At 32.6% G+C, this 13,813-nt stretch overlaps 1 protein-coding gene across 1 annotated transcript; it reads left to right on the top strand.

The window, feature by feature from the left end:
- The first annotated feature begins 1,132 nt into the window (after window positions 1-1,132).
- LOC127118471 (uncharacterized) lies at window positions 1,133-1,869 on the top strand. The gene has a single exon (XM_051048683.1). It carries the CDS (start codon window positions 1,198-1,200, stop codon window positions 1,681-1,683), a length of 486 nt encoding a protein of 161 aa, XP_050904640.1. The 5' UTR covers window positions 1,133-1,197; the 3' UTR covers window positions 1,684-1,869.
- The last annotated feature ends 11,944 nt before the right edge of the window (window positions 1,870-13,813 follow it).

The raw sequence follows: 13,813 nt of genomic DNA, 5'->3' as shown, positions 1-13,813 counted from the left end.
AATATGCAAAATGAAAAAATGCATATCAAGTGCTTTCCTAGTTGTTTCTTCTCCCATTGTGGATAACATTTTGACTAGTGACAAGTTAGGGTAAAAAGCACATTGAAGGCATGCGTATTTCAATTTTCCAGAACAAAACCATTTTCGACACAAAAAGGTGATATGCAAAAAGATTTGAAAATCAAGAATACATAACCAATTTGGCAATGTAAAGTGTTTGGTTTATCAAACTCATCGTACTATCAAACATACAAAAGTTTAAGTTTCTTTAAAATTATATTGTTTTATTGTAATTTTCTCAAGTTCATCTTAATTTAAAAAAGAAAAAAAACACATAATTTTCTATAAGCAACACATGGAGGCGTGTGATGAATGACAGAATGAAGCAACCCCACCACCTTAACATGTGAATGTGACCATGAGAAGCCAAGACAAAAAAATTGTAAACCACTCTTTGTAAGGCTATTTTCGTCAACTGATATTCCTTTACAATTATTATTAAAATTAAATAAATATATATTTTTCAAGATAAAAGTTTTCTGTTAGTTGGACTCGGACTCCAAAAATTAATCAGAGTCAAAGTAGACTTTAAAGTTCAAAAAATATTTATAGAGTTATTTAGAGACTATCAATTAAAGTTTAAAAAATATTTATAGAGTTATTTAGAGATTATCAATTAAAGTTTAAAAAATATTTATAGAGTTATTTAGAGATTATCAATTAGAGTTCAAAAAATGTTTATAGAGTTATTTAAAGATGATCAATTAAAGTTCAAAAAGTATTTATAGAGTTATTTAGAGATTATCAATTAAAAATGTCTTTGTATGGGAAGTGAAAGTTGAATCTACTATGTGTGAATCAATTCCTATGAATTGATTTAACATTTTTTAAAATAAATTATTATTATTATTATTATTATTATTATTATTATTATTATTATTATTATTATTATTATTATTATTATTATTATTATTATTATTATTATTATTATTATTATTATTATTATTATTATTATTATTATTATTATTATTATTATTATTATTATTATTGTTGTTGTTGTTGTTGAGTGTACACACGGTACTTCTCTAATTCTCTACCATATACTTAATATATAAACACAAACAACTCATCCTCCAACTCATTCCACACTTTATAAATAACACATCAAAAATTCATCATAGCTCCAAAAGCACAACAATGGGTAATAGCTTACGGTGTTGTTTGGCTTGTGTTCTTCCATGTGGAGCACTAGACTTGATTCGTATAGTTCATTTAAATGGTTATGTAGAAGAGTTTTCACGTCCAATTTCAGCCGGTGAAGTCCTCAAAGCCAATCCAAATCATGTTCTAAGCAAACCAAGCTCCGAAGGTGTTGTCCGCCGGATTCTCATCCTCTCGCCGGAGACCGAGCTCAAGAGAGGAAGCATATACTTCTTGATCCCATCATCGTCGATACCGGATAAGAAAAGGCGGGTGAGGAGAGGCGTGGCGGAAAAAGATCTTGAAAACAAAAAACAATTCTCCTATGAGGAGAAGACTAGAAAGTACGACGATGAATTATTATCATCATCGCGAAAGTATTATGAGTCTAAGGAGATGAGAGGCTCGCGGCGAGATCGCCGGCATAGCCGGAGTGGTGTGTGGCAGCCTCATCTTGAAAGCATAACAGAAGACTTGTGTTAGTTTTATGTTTTGAAAATTTGCCGGTGCCGGAATCTGGCTTTATGGAATGGAACCAAAAAAGGTTCAATACTTGAGTTATTAAAATATATAGTTAAATGACTATTTTTCTCTTCTCTTTTATCTTTCTTTTGAAAGTTGTGAGTATTAATTTTGTGAATAAAAATATCAACTAGGTTTCTTGTTTAATTGATCTTTTTATTTTTGTTTTGGAGCTTGGATTGATGAAATTCGTATATATGCTTTGGTTCATAATTGAAAGACCGGTGAATTGAAGAATTCAAATTTATATATATATATATATATATATATATATATATATATATATATATATATATATATATATATATATATATATATTGCAATTCTATGATATTTTTGCGAGCTTTATTGAATATGATATTTTAAACGCAAAAATCAATTCAAAATTTAAATTATTTAAAAATAATTAAGTATTGAAAAATTAGTTTAATTGGCAAAAAAAATTTAATATTATTAAATTAGAGTTTAATGGTGATGCATTACACTATCATCTAATAGAAATATATTATTTTACCATGCCATATAATTATTTTAAAATTTTCAGTCTGATTTGGCGGGATGCATGGTCGTCATTGGTTTACACTGTCATTGCATGGTCCATTTTCTCATTAAATTATACATCAATTGTGTAATCAGAATTTATAATGTTTTTATTTTCAATAATTATAACCACTTTATTTATAAAAAAATCAAAAATAATAAACATTAATTGTTTTAATATTGAATATTATATTTAACTAAATTAAAGATATACGAGCGTCTTTTTTCTTCTTATTCTCTTTAATTTTAAATATAAATAAAAGATAGTTATAAAAGTGAATATATTTTATCCTTATTTTAAATAAACTATGTCAAAAATATTTATCTAATTTTTATTTTTAATTGAGATCGGAATCATGGGATGGTGTATTGTGTTGAGTAAATAAAAAGTATGTTTTCTTTTCTGATTAAGTGATGAAGAATTTAATTTTATTCCGATACAAAATTAAGATAAGTTTTGTTTTGTCCTTTTGCAATTAATAAAATATTATATGTACCCCAAACAGTAACCATATATGCTGGCACCCAATTAATGATCCAAAGGTTAGATCCATATTCCAATGATTAAGATGGGTTTTCAATTTGGATATTTAATTGGAACATGTACGTTAGGCACATATGTCCCCTCAACGAATCTATTAACTCAATAAAAAAAAGGTAAAAAAGACTTTGATATATATAAAATATCATTTCAATTACACTATAGCCATGTTTGTTTGATCATGGCCAAAAAGTTATATAATTTTGCCACTTTTAGGTGATGAATAGTTGTAATTTGGAATTAGAAAAATGAAGAATAATAGTTTGTTGGTGTCAAAAGTCTATGTAAAGCTTAAACAGATAATGAAGACATTAAAAAGATTAGATTATATGATAATTAAGGCCGATAATTGTACGGGAAAGACATGAAGACCGAAACAGAAATAACTATTGTATTAAATGGAAGTTTAAATGGGCATCTTTTTAAAATTTGTATGTATTTAATATAAAGTATTCTTAAGATAAATATATAAGGATTCTTTGGTGGTGCTTAGGATGGGATAGCAATAAGATAAGATAAGAAATTGAATAAAAATATGATAGAATATTAATTTTGGTACATATTTGATACTGACAATATATATATATATATATATATATATATATATATATATATATATATATATATATATATATATATATATATATATATATATATATATTATCTTTGCAAATTAAATATATAAATTAAAAAAAATAAAAATTGAATATAAGGTTGGTACCGGTAGGGGTGTTCAAAACCAAACCACCCCAATAGAAAACCGCAAGCCAAACCAAATCAAACTGAAACCGCAAAAAATCGCATTTGGTTCGGATTCGTTTGGGTCATTTTTTAATAAAACCGCACGGTTTGGTTTGGTTTGCGGTTTGTATTTTGCAAACCGAACTAAACCAAACCAAATCGCATTATGTTACAACCCAAACTTCACTTATCCCACATCCAACCCAAACCTCAAACCTAGTATGCCTTAACCTTACAATTAGAAACAATTTTCTCTTAATCACACTTAGGGTTTCAATTTCAACCTTCTTAAATCTCTCATAATAGTATCACACATTCTTCTCATCTTCTTTTCCATGTAGGTCTCGCATATTCTACTCTAGTAAGTCCTCTATTATGTTCTTTCTTTTTTATCTTTTATGTTACTATTTTCTCTTCCAATTACGTTTTTATTGCACTTTTCTTCTCAATCTCGCATCTCTTATGTTCTTTTTTTCATCTTCTCTAATCTCTCATCTCATATATTTTTTATGTTTTATTATAATGTCTTTGATATTATTTTATGCTACTATTTATATTTGTCTTTTATTCCACTTTTGTCTAATCTGATTTTTTGTATATTGAATGAAACGTTTTTGTCTAAATATGATGAATTTTGATGTTATTTAGTAATGTATGAATGACTAAACACAAAGTTATGTCATTATTTATAGGAGTATATATGGCTCAGTAAAAATATTATAAAAAACCGAACCAACCGAACCAACCCAAAACGCATTGATTTGGTTTGGTTTTATTTCTAAAAGTCAACCGAACCAAACCGAACCGCATGCTTATTTCTCCTGCGGTTCGGGTGATATTTATCGGAAAAACCGTCCAAACCGCACCGCGAACACCCCTAGGTACCGACCGGACAATGCTACACTTTCACCATTCGAATCGTCGAAGCAAGATCTAAAAAATGAGATATCGTGTTTACATGACATCAGATTTTTTTGGGAAGCTCTACTAGTTTTGAAAAAAAATCTAATTGGTATGGACTCTTCCAAGGCAGGCCATCAACATGGAGACCTTCCATGGTTAACTCTTATGTTTACATCTTAATCCCGATACACAAAAGAAATCTTTTGCACAAGCTCTTCAAAACACGTGTGATATACTAATTTTTAATTTTGTCATTTTTTGCCTCAAAGGTAATTGTCTCTCAATCAAGATATCTTAAGGTAACGTGTCACTGAAGGCAGTAGAATTATGTGACAAACTCATGAAATTATGGAGTTCAATTACTAATTGGGACTTAACTACTTTAGGACATGTCTATTTTGAATTTTCAAATCAAGGGAGGATCTTAACAAATTTTAGAGTGTAGGGACATGGAATGTTTAGCCCTCACTCCCACATTTGTTTGCATAGACGCCAAATTTTAGACTTGAAAATTTGAATATTACATATGCTCAGGTCTAGTTGAGGATGTATGGTTTTCCATTTGAGTATTGTGAATCAACTACGTTATTTACAATTACTTATGTTATTGACACTCTTTTCTCAATTGATAAGCTTACAACAAAAGCCTGATTTTCTTTTGATTACTCACCAATGATCCCTTATGCTCATTTCCCTGTTGAGTGTCTTAAACAAATCATACTTAAGAGGTTTTTATTAAAGTTTATATACAATTGAAGCTACGCGAAATATACATGAGCGCATCATACGCACGAAGATACAACAGAGTCGTCATCGAACTTTATTTATTCTCGGAGGAAAGAGAAAATATTGATAAAACGAAGGAAAGAGAAAAAAAAAGTAAGGAATTCGGTTATTCAAGGAAAAGATATTAGCATCCCTCACATCTGTTATATTCAACGAGAACCATTTTGATTATTCTACTCGAATGATATTGTTATCTAAAAGTTACTTACGAAAATAAAATTGCTAAAATACCGCAAACTGGTCTAAAATACAAAAACTTCAAAATAAAATCCAACATATCATTTTATAAAAATTGCTCGAATCATATCAAATTTTATATTGATTTTTTAAAACTAACACAATCTGAACCAGACTGTATGCACAATTTGTAATATTTATTTATTTTATATTAATATAATATATTACATTAATTTATTATTTGCTAATAGTTATTTTTTAAAATATTATTTATTATTTTAGTTTAAACTATTAACTTTTATTATTTTATCTGTTTGAATTTCATTATATTTTATAATATTAATTTTTAATATATTAAATATATTATTATTATATAATACACCACACCTAAAATTTATAGTATTTTTTATAATATTAATAAAAAAATTATAATTTATAATTTAAATATCTTTAAATTAATCTAAATTAAATTGTATAACATTGAATCGGATCAAATTAAATTTTTTTAATTGTTTATCCAAAATCAAATTGCAAATGATTTTATCTTTAGATTGGACGAGCTTTTGTTTTAAAACTGTTCCAACCTGCACAACAAATACTTCTGGATTAAATCGATCTTATTGAACTTTATATCTACTCTGTTTGGAACCTTTATGAACCATATCATATTCTCTTAAAGTCCATTGTAGTTGATAGTATTAAACAGTCTTATTTATATTATATACAAAAATTATAAAATAATTAACCTAAAAAAAAGGACACAGTAGTACAACCTAAGACGAGTAAAAGATGGAACATGGTAGAAACATTAGCGACATTGCCACGATATACTAAACAAGAATAAGAAAGCACAGGCTGTCATATTTTCCTTATCTTATTGATATTAATGTTAATTAATCACTCAAAACTCAGCTATTCACGTGATTCCCTCTTCTCTCTCCAATACTCATAATAGACAATGTATTGTTTTGGCATTCCTTTCTAAGGCCCCAACTCATCCCTATATTATTACATGAGTCCGATTGGACCATACACCTACTTGGTGGTTTCACTCCTCTATATTATCATATAATACATAGATCAATGTGAAGTATATTATTTGATTGCTGATATTTTTCTTCTACTTAAATTAAATGGTTCAACTTTAGAACAACATACGTACCAATACAGGATGGATTGTACTCCTTTTAATGTCAAATAACTTGGAGGGAGTTAGTTTTAATTATCTTTCTCTAAGTTTCCCTTAACATTTGTTTATGCATCCACTTGCATATGAAAGATGGATTTTATTTTTGTCACAAAAAAAAACACACATGATAAAACTTCATATTTAATGCAATTAAAAATAGCATCATAGAGATTTAATGAGAAATACTTTTTTCATTCAATCATGTGCTCCCACCATTGTGAAAAATCACAACTACTTTTGTATTTTGGAGATCAATCTTATCATATAATTCTTAATGCAAATTAATGAGTTAGTCTTATTTTGCCAAGATTTAATTCAGAGATGCTCCGTATCAACAATAGGGTGAGTCTGGAGATGTATCTCCATAAAGATGCTAAATTTAAAATTAAGTGATTTTTCTGAAATGAATCTCTAGACGCTTTGTTTCATATCCTCGCGTTAGACTCTTCTTTCTTCATCCTTCATCTTTTGCAAGCAATGAAAAAATTTCATTTGAGCTCTTTTTCTACAAAGTCTTTTACAAATCTCATTTGAGCAAGTTTCTTCAAGATTCTTCAAGTTCACTCACTCTATTCTACTTCATTTCTTGCAAAGTCACTCGCTACATTCAAGCTTCTCATCCATAACTCTAATTTGATAAGTTTTTCATTTCTTTTTAGATTTGAATGATGTTGTAAGTAACATATGTTGTTTAAGATGCATAAGATAGTAATATATTCCAAATAGGTAGTTGATATAGACATGCATTCCCATTTGATTGTAGTTTAGATCATCAATTGGGTTATCCAATGCTGAAAAATTGCGAGTTCATTCAAAGACACATCCCCAAATTTTTCTAGATTATTTTCGGAGATGTATCTCCGGATTTGGCATGACTGCATTTTGGTTGCATTTTGATGTGATTTTATGGTTTTATTACAAGTGCAATTGCTGAAAACAACCATGATAGAATTAGGCTCGGTCGTGTGTCCCATCACATATATGTACGATGTGAGAGGGCTAGGGGAATGGTCACGAGTCAATGATACCTCGTTTGATGGTTCACAAAGTCGAGTATTTGGATGAGTGACATTGTGGGAAGTATCCTTGGAAAGTGTGTGAGTGAAGACAAAACATGATGAAAAGACCCGTGTTGGTTTTTGTATTTGGTCAATAATCCTGAAAGCGGCGTGGGGTATTATAAGTCTAGGATTGCAGATTTATGTGATGTTGCATACACTACCATAAACCATGGCATACATGCATCATTTGTAGAGAGATGGAATTCAGATACGTCATTTGTCCACCTTCATATTGGAGAGATAACCATCACCCTGGATGATGTCTCATGTCTCCTGCATCTTCCCACCATAGGAAAATTACTGGACCACATAAGGCTCACTTGAGACGAAGCCAATGAGATGATGGTCAACCAATTGGGAGTTGATCCAACTGAGGCAACAGATGAGGTAGCTGACACCAAAGATGCTCATGCTAGATTTAAATTCTTGGAAGAACTTTATAAATACCACCTGTAGATGGTTGTGGATGCCGAAGGTGATGATATGCAAGTTAGGTACCACTGACAGTGTGCATTGAGGTTTTACCTTTTGTTCCTGGTTGACTCGTCCATGTTTGTGGAGAAAAGTGTAACCTACGTCAATCTAATATACCTTAAATACTTCATCGACTTGACGATAATTCACAAGTAAAACTGGGGGCCGCTTGTTTGGTCTTCTTGTACTCGATGCTTGCCGAGGGTTGTCTTTGTAAGGAAAAATAGGTGACATGAAGTTGCACGCTACTTACGATAATTTATTGTTACTAATATTTTAATAACTCTTGTGTTACACTTGTTACTAATATTTTACCAGCACCATTTTTTAGGGATGGATCATCTCTCCATTTCCTAGCATTTTCGGGTGGGAACATGTGTCTGACTACACTAAGAATTTGCCACGTGCTTGCGCCTTTTCCCTGCTCAGAGGGAATCAGGTGATCGAGCCATTCCAAATGTATCTTAATCATCATGTATTAGATGGCATTGTCTTCTGCCTATATGGTTGCCACTGTGAGCCGCATCAGATGGACATCATTTTGCTATACTCTGGATGGCTGACTTGCAGGTTAGATATGATGCATCTGTATCTTCCCAAGCGAATAATATGCCAATTTGGGTATTTGCAAGTTATTCTGAAACACCACTCAAAGTCTTCACCTCCTATCATTTGTCGTAGAGATCTTAATGTAGATGTTTTTGATTGGCTGCATTTTATGTTAAAACACTTACTATACTTAGATGTCTTGACTGATGTCATGACATGCTTAAGTAGTATGCTGCAGGATTAGCTAATACAGGATTTACTGGATGTCAAACTGAATGTTATGACATTCATTCATGACAGCATTTTCTGGATGTCAAACTGAATGTTATGACATTCATCCCTGACAGTAGATGCTAAAGTATAGGCTAATTTTTCTGTTATGTTTCAGTATTTATCTCAGGCTGATTTTCAGGAAACTAACAGTTGTGCTAAAATTAAGAGACCTAACATATAGCCTATTTGTTAGCACCCTAATGTGTGGAAATTAGATTAACTTGCTTAACCCTAATTTTATGGAATTCAAGTTCAAGGCCCAAGTACTGCATTATAAAAGGATGGCAATTCTACTTTCAGCAACTCAAGGATTTGAAGCATGAAGAATTCAATATATCATTATATATCATTGCTGTACTTTCATTGTGTCTTGAATTAGGTTTTACTTGTGAGCCAAGCAATTATCACCTAGATGATTGCATTGGACTAGGGTGTTTATTGAGTTGTAATTATTGTGTCACTCTAAGCTTTTAAGCGTGAGTGTTGTGTTTCTTGATTAAAGCTTTTAAGCACAATCAAGAGTTGTTTGAAGTATATCTTCACCACTGACTTTAAAATTCTTAATGGTTGTAATCACTGCTGTGATTGAGGGGGAGTTAGTAGGTACTCAGGTCTTAGTTTAGATTGAAACTGCATTGGGTAGGTCTTAAGTGATAGGATTAAATTGGTGGTTTAAGTCCTGAATTAATACTTCTTATAGTGGATTTCCTCCCTGGCTTGGTAGCCCCCAGAGTAGGTGTGTTTGTCACCGAACTGGGTAAACAATTGTCTGTGTCATTTACTGCTTTTTACATTTACTTTCTGCATACATTACCTGTCTGTGCAGAATTGGATGTCATAACATCCAGTGTGACATCGATAGTCTGTTACTAGAATTTCACTTAATGTCATACTTGAGGATTTCAAGAGTCATTTGGTATCATAGAATTATCGCAGGATACCAACTCATGTACATTGGACTTATGAAGACGGTTACATGACATGGTTCTATAGGGTATCACATCCTATGATTAAACAAAGCTCCTGAAAGACTACCTAGGCCATCTAATCAGGAGGTTTCTGAGGCTAGGGATGACCACACCCAGGACATAAGCAGCGTGTGTCAATGTGTCATGGATATGGAGAGATCAGGCATAAAGACAAGACTTTTTGAGAAAGGTATTCCATAATTTTCCCTTGTAGAAGGCATTATTGTTGAGGCATAGAGTGCCTTGCAATACATGCGGAGAAACCGAGAGATTAGACATACTCAGTAGTTTATGTTTGTTTGTATTTTTTTGTATTTTCAGACAAATGTTACGTATGGTCGGTACATTGTGAATTTACTTTAATTAATGAATGACTTTTTTAATGTATTTGTAGCATGTTGGAATCAATTAATGTACACGTTTTCTAATTTGTGGCTTAAAATAATCTAAAATGTAAGTTGGCCTAAAAAATGGCAAATTTAGGACAATATTGTTACCTAGAATGCATTCAAGAGGATTTCCGAAGATTTATCTCTGAAATATTCCCTATTATATGCAATAACACAGGCACCCAATACCTTAAAATAAATTCAGTGGGATTTGTGGAGATGAATCTCTGAATTTACCCCAGAAAATTTACAGAGATGCATCTCCGGACCAGATTTTAGTAAAATAGTGGTGTGTGTGTGTGTGTGTGTGTGTGTGTGTGTGTGTGTGTGTGTGTGTGTGTGTGTGTGTGTGTGTGTGTGAATTACGAGGGCTAGTGTGATTTTAGGTACATCCAGAAATGCATCTCCAGACAAAGTAAGGGAAATTTTGGGATTTCAGAGGCGTGGGTGCACCGCATAGGATATGATAAGTATTCCTTGATTTTAAAATGAATCCAACTTATAAGCGACCTACTGTTGCACCCCAAAATTTGCCCTCTATTTTTAACTCTAACCAATTTTTTGTTTCACATTCATTTGCATCATCTTCATAGCATAACATTTTTTTCTGTCTTAATATTAGCCGGAATAATTTCTCGGAATTTACAAACAGACTGGTCAAATTAACTTTTTAACTGTGCCTAAAATTAGTCAACGAAAAAATATCAAGTTTAAGTTTGCAAATGTCGGTAACATTAATCTGCGGTTCACGTGGTTTAATTTGACATGCTAAAAATATTTTTACGACTATTTTTGGTCATATGTTGATCAGTCTGAGCAGTTTAAACGGTCATAATTTTTATTTCAAAATCCGACCAAACGCTGTATCTTTCCGAGTCATTTATTTCGCGCTGATTATTTTGACGTGTTCATTTTATTTTTTCGAGCATTTTGGTGCCTGACTTTTATTTTTTTTGAGTCTATTTATTTTTATATTGGGTCTAGAATAAATAAATAGGTTAATTAGTTTTTATTTTAATTTTAACTATTTTAATTATTTAACTTTATTCAGTTTTTAATTTAATATTGGATTTCAAAATAAACTTAGGCCCATTATCATTAACCTAATTTGTTCCTATATATATTTACTAGCATGACTGATAGAGGGAGGCCAAAAGACAGAACAAAAAAAAGAGAAACTGAGAGTGGCTGATCTATACTATCGTACACACAGTTTGGTAATAGTTTATATATGATATATACTTTATCTATTTTGTTGATATATTTGTTACTGTGTTTCAAATACATGTTCATATATGTAACTAGTGTGTTAAATATATATATATATTTCTATTTTATGTTATAATTTGATTATGTTTTCGGATCGGATCGTGTCAATACGCCGTTTTCACATATACGTGTATGAGGCGTGACATTTGTGTTATCCGATCCAGTTGCGATGATCGCAATTTTGCGCTAGCAACGCCGTTGTTTTTTTTTTAATTCATATTTTTTTTATATACATATGTTTAGATCTGCACATTTTTTTTTCATAACTGTCGCATCCGCGAAAAAAAACAACCGGCGGGCTAAAACAAAAACAACACAGAGCCGCCACTGCGTGTTATTTATCCCAAAATAGGGAAAGGAAACGCTCAGAAAAACCTGGAAAAAGCATGGTCTCGCGACCAAAGAGAAAGGGTAAGGGAGTCGGTTACGCAAGGGGAAGGTATTAGCACCCCTCACGTCCGTCGTACTCGACGGGATCCACGCTCTAAAAGAAAGAATAGGTTGCTAAAATAAACAGACAAACATCATACACACACACTAAGACAACACAGGTGGGGTTAAGGGGAAGAGAGCTCGATAGGACGTCGCATCCTATGCCTACATATCTCGTCTGGAACGAGAATCAGAGCTGTTGTAGTTCGGCTTACGCACGCCAAACAACACAAACACAAACACAGGCAAACATGGAGCCTGAACGCCAATTACTGGGCTTACATCAGCATCCGAACCAAAACATACACACACTAGAACCCAGATGCCACTTGATGGACTTATACCGGCTTCCAAGCACACAACAAGAACAAACAAACAACAAATGGCTAAGGAGTCGGGAACTCGAGCCTAGCAATTGTCAAACAACACACACAAAAAGAAAAAAAAGTGCCCGGAGAGGTCTCGCACGACCTCCTGCCTACATACCTCGTCTAGAACGAGGATCAGGGCGATGTAGTTCCCCTGAAAGGGAAAAAAGATTCTAGCCAGAAACCAAGGGAAGACACACTACCAGGGAGCTGTACTCGAGCCTAGTGTTATCATGCATCATTAACCCTAAGTTGTGGTTTCTATCTACTTGCACAACAGCAAGCTAATCCTATCCAGGAAGAAAGCAAGCATACAAGCATCAACAAAACAAGACAAACATGTCAAGCAAATATTCACAAAGCACACACTATATCCAGTCAAGTGAGGCTCAAATAATGGGTTTGACTGCCGAAGCAAGTCATCTGTACAAGGTAGTGTTCGCTCTTAACCTTGCCATTGAGGCTAAGGTGAAGCAGATGAAAGGTGAGTGAAGATTAGACTTCACAACTCTTATCCCTGACCAGGGAGAGCTTCAGACAAAGGAGCGTGGGTCCAGAATGGAGGGACCCTTCTACGCTCAAGACTCTGACACAACTGTACAAAGTACAAGATCTTGGGTTTGTGTCCCAATGCATCAAACACAAGTAGTGTGAGCAGAGGGACGACTCAACAGAATAGTGGGAGATAGATTGCATATCTCTATGATCCACCAATTGCCTTAATCAAGGTCTTTACCTGCTTGGGGACAAAGTTAAACAATCACAAACATTGCCCCGAAAGGGGGACTTCAGACAGTTGCCTGGCCAAGTAACAGGCCAGGTCTTCCAGACTACATGAAGTATAGAGAGTCTACCTCAACTGGTTTAAAAACCAAGCAGCTGCAAGCAAGTTCTTAAAGAACTGTAAGCGACTAAATGTACCTGAAATCAATCAAGTATCATCAGTACTCAGACAAACCAACAATAAACAGCAAATGTTAATCAGTTAATCTGTACAAAGCAACACAGGTTAATGCACATAAGTGCAAGCTATAAGCCCAATCTCAAGCATCAATCCCTACAAAACAAAGTCATGTTAGTAGACAACATCAAACAAGTTCAATTTGCAACTTGTATTTATCTCCTTAAGCTTTTTGCCTTTCAACCTGAAAATCCACACCAAATGTGAGAAACAAGACCACTAGGCCAAGCCTAGGGTCCAAAAGGGATAAAAACTTCTAAACAGCAATTGAATTTAAACCAAAATCACATTAAAACAAATCAAAAGCAAATGCAATTGGTCCCATGTTCATATCAATCACCATCATCATTTCATGACCAAAACATACCAAACTAGGTCAAATACAACACCAAAAGTCCAAACAGAATGACTTTAATCAAAGGCATACCAAAACAATTCCAAAAATCCTTAAATAATTCACACCTAAACAG

This window comes from Lathyrus oleraceus, chromosome 2 (assembly GCF_024323335.1).
Source record: "Lathyrus oleraceus cultivar Zhongwan6 chromosome 2, CAAS_Psat_ZW6_1.0, whole genome shotgun sequence".
Classification (NCBI taxonomy): Eukaryota; Viridiplantae; Streptophyta; class Magnoliopsida; order Fabales; family Fabaceae; genus Lathyrus; species Lathyrus oleraceus.
This window is presented reverse-complemented; position numbering and strand designations above follow the sequence as displayed.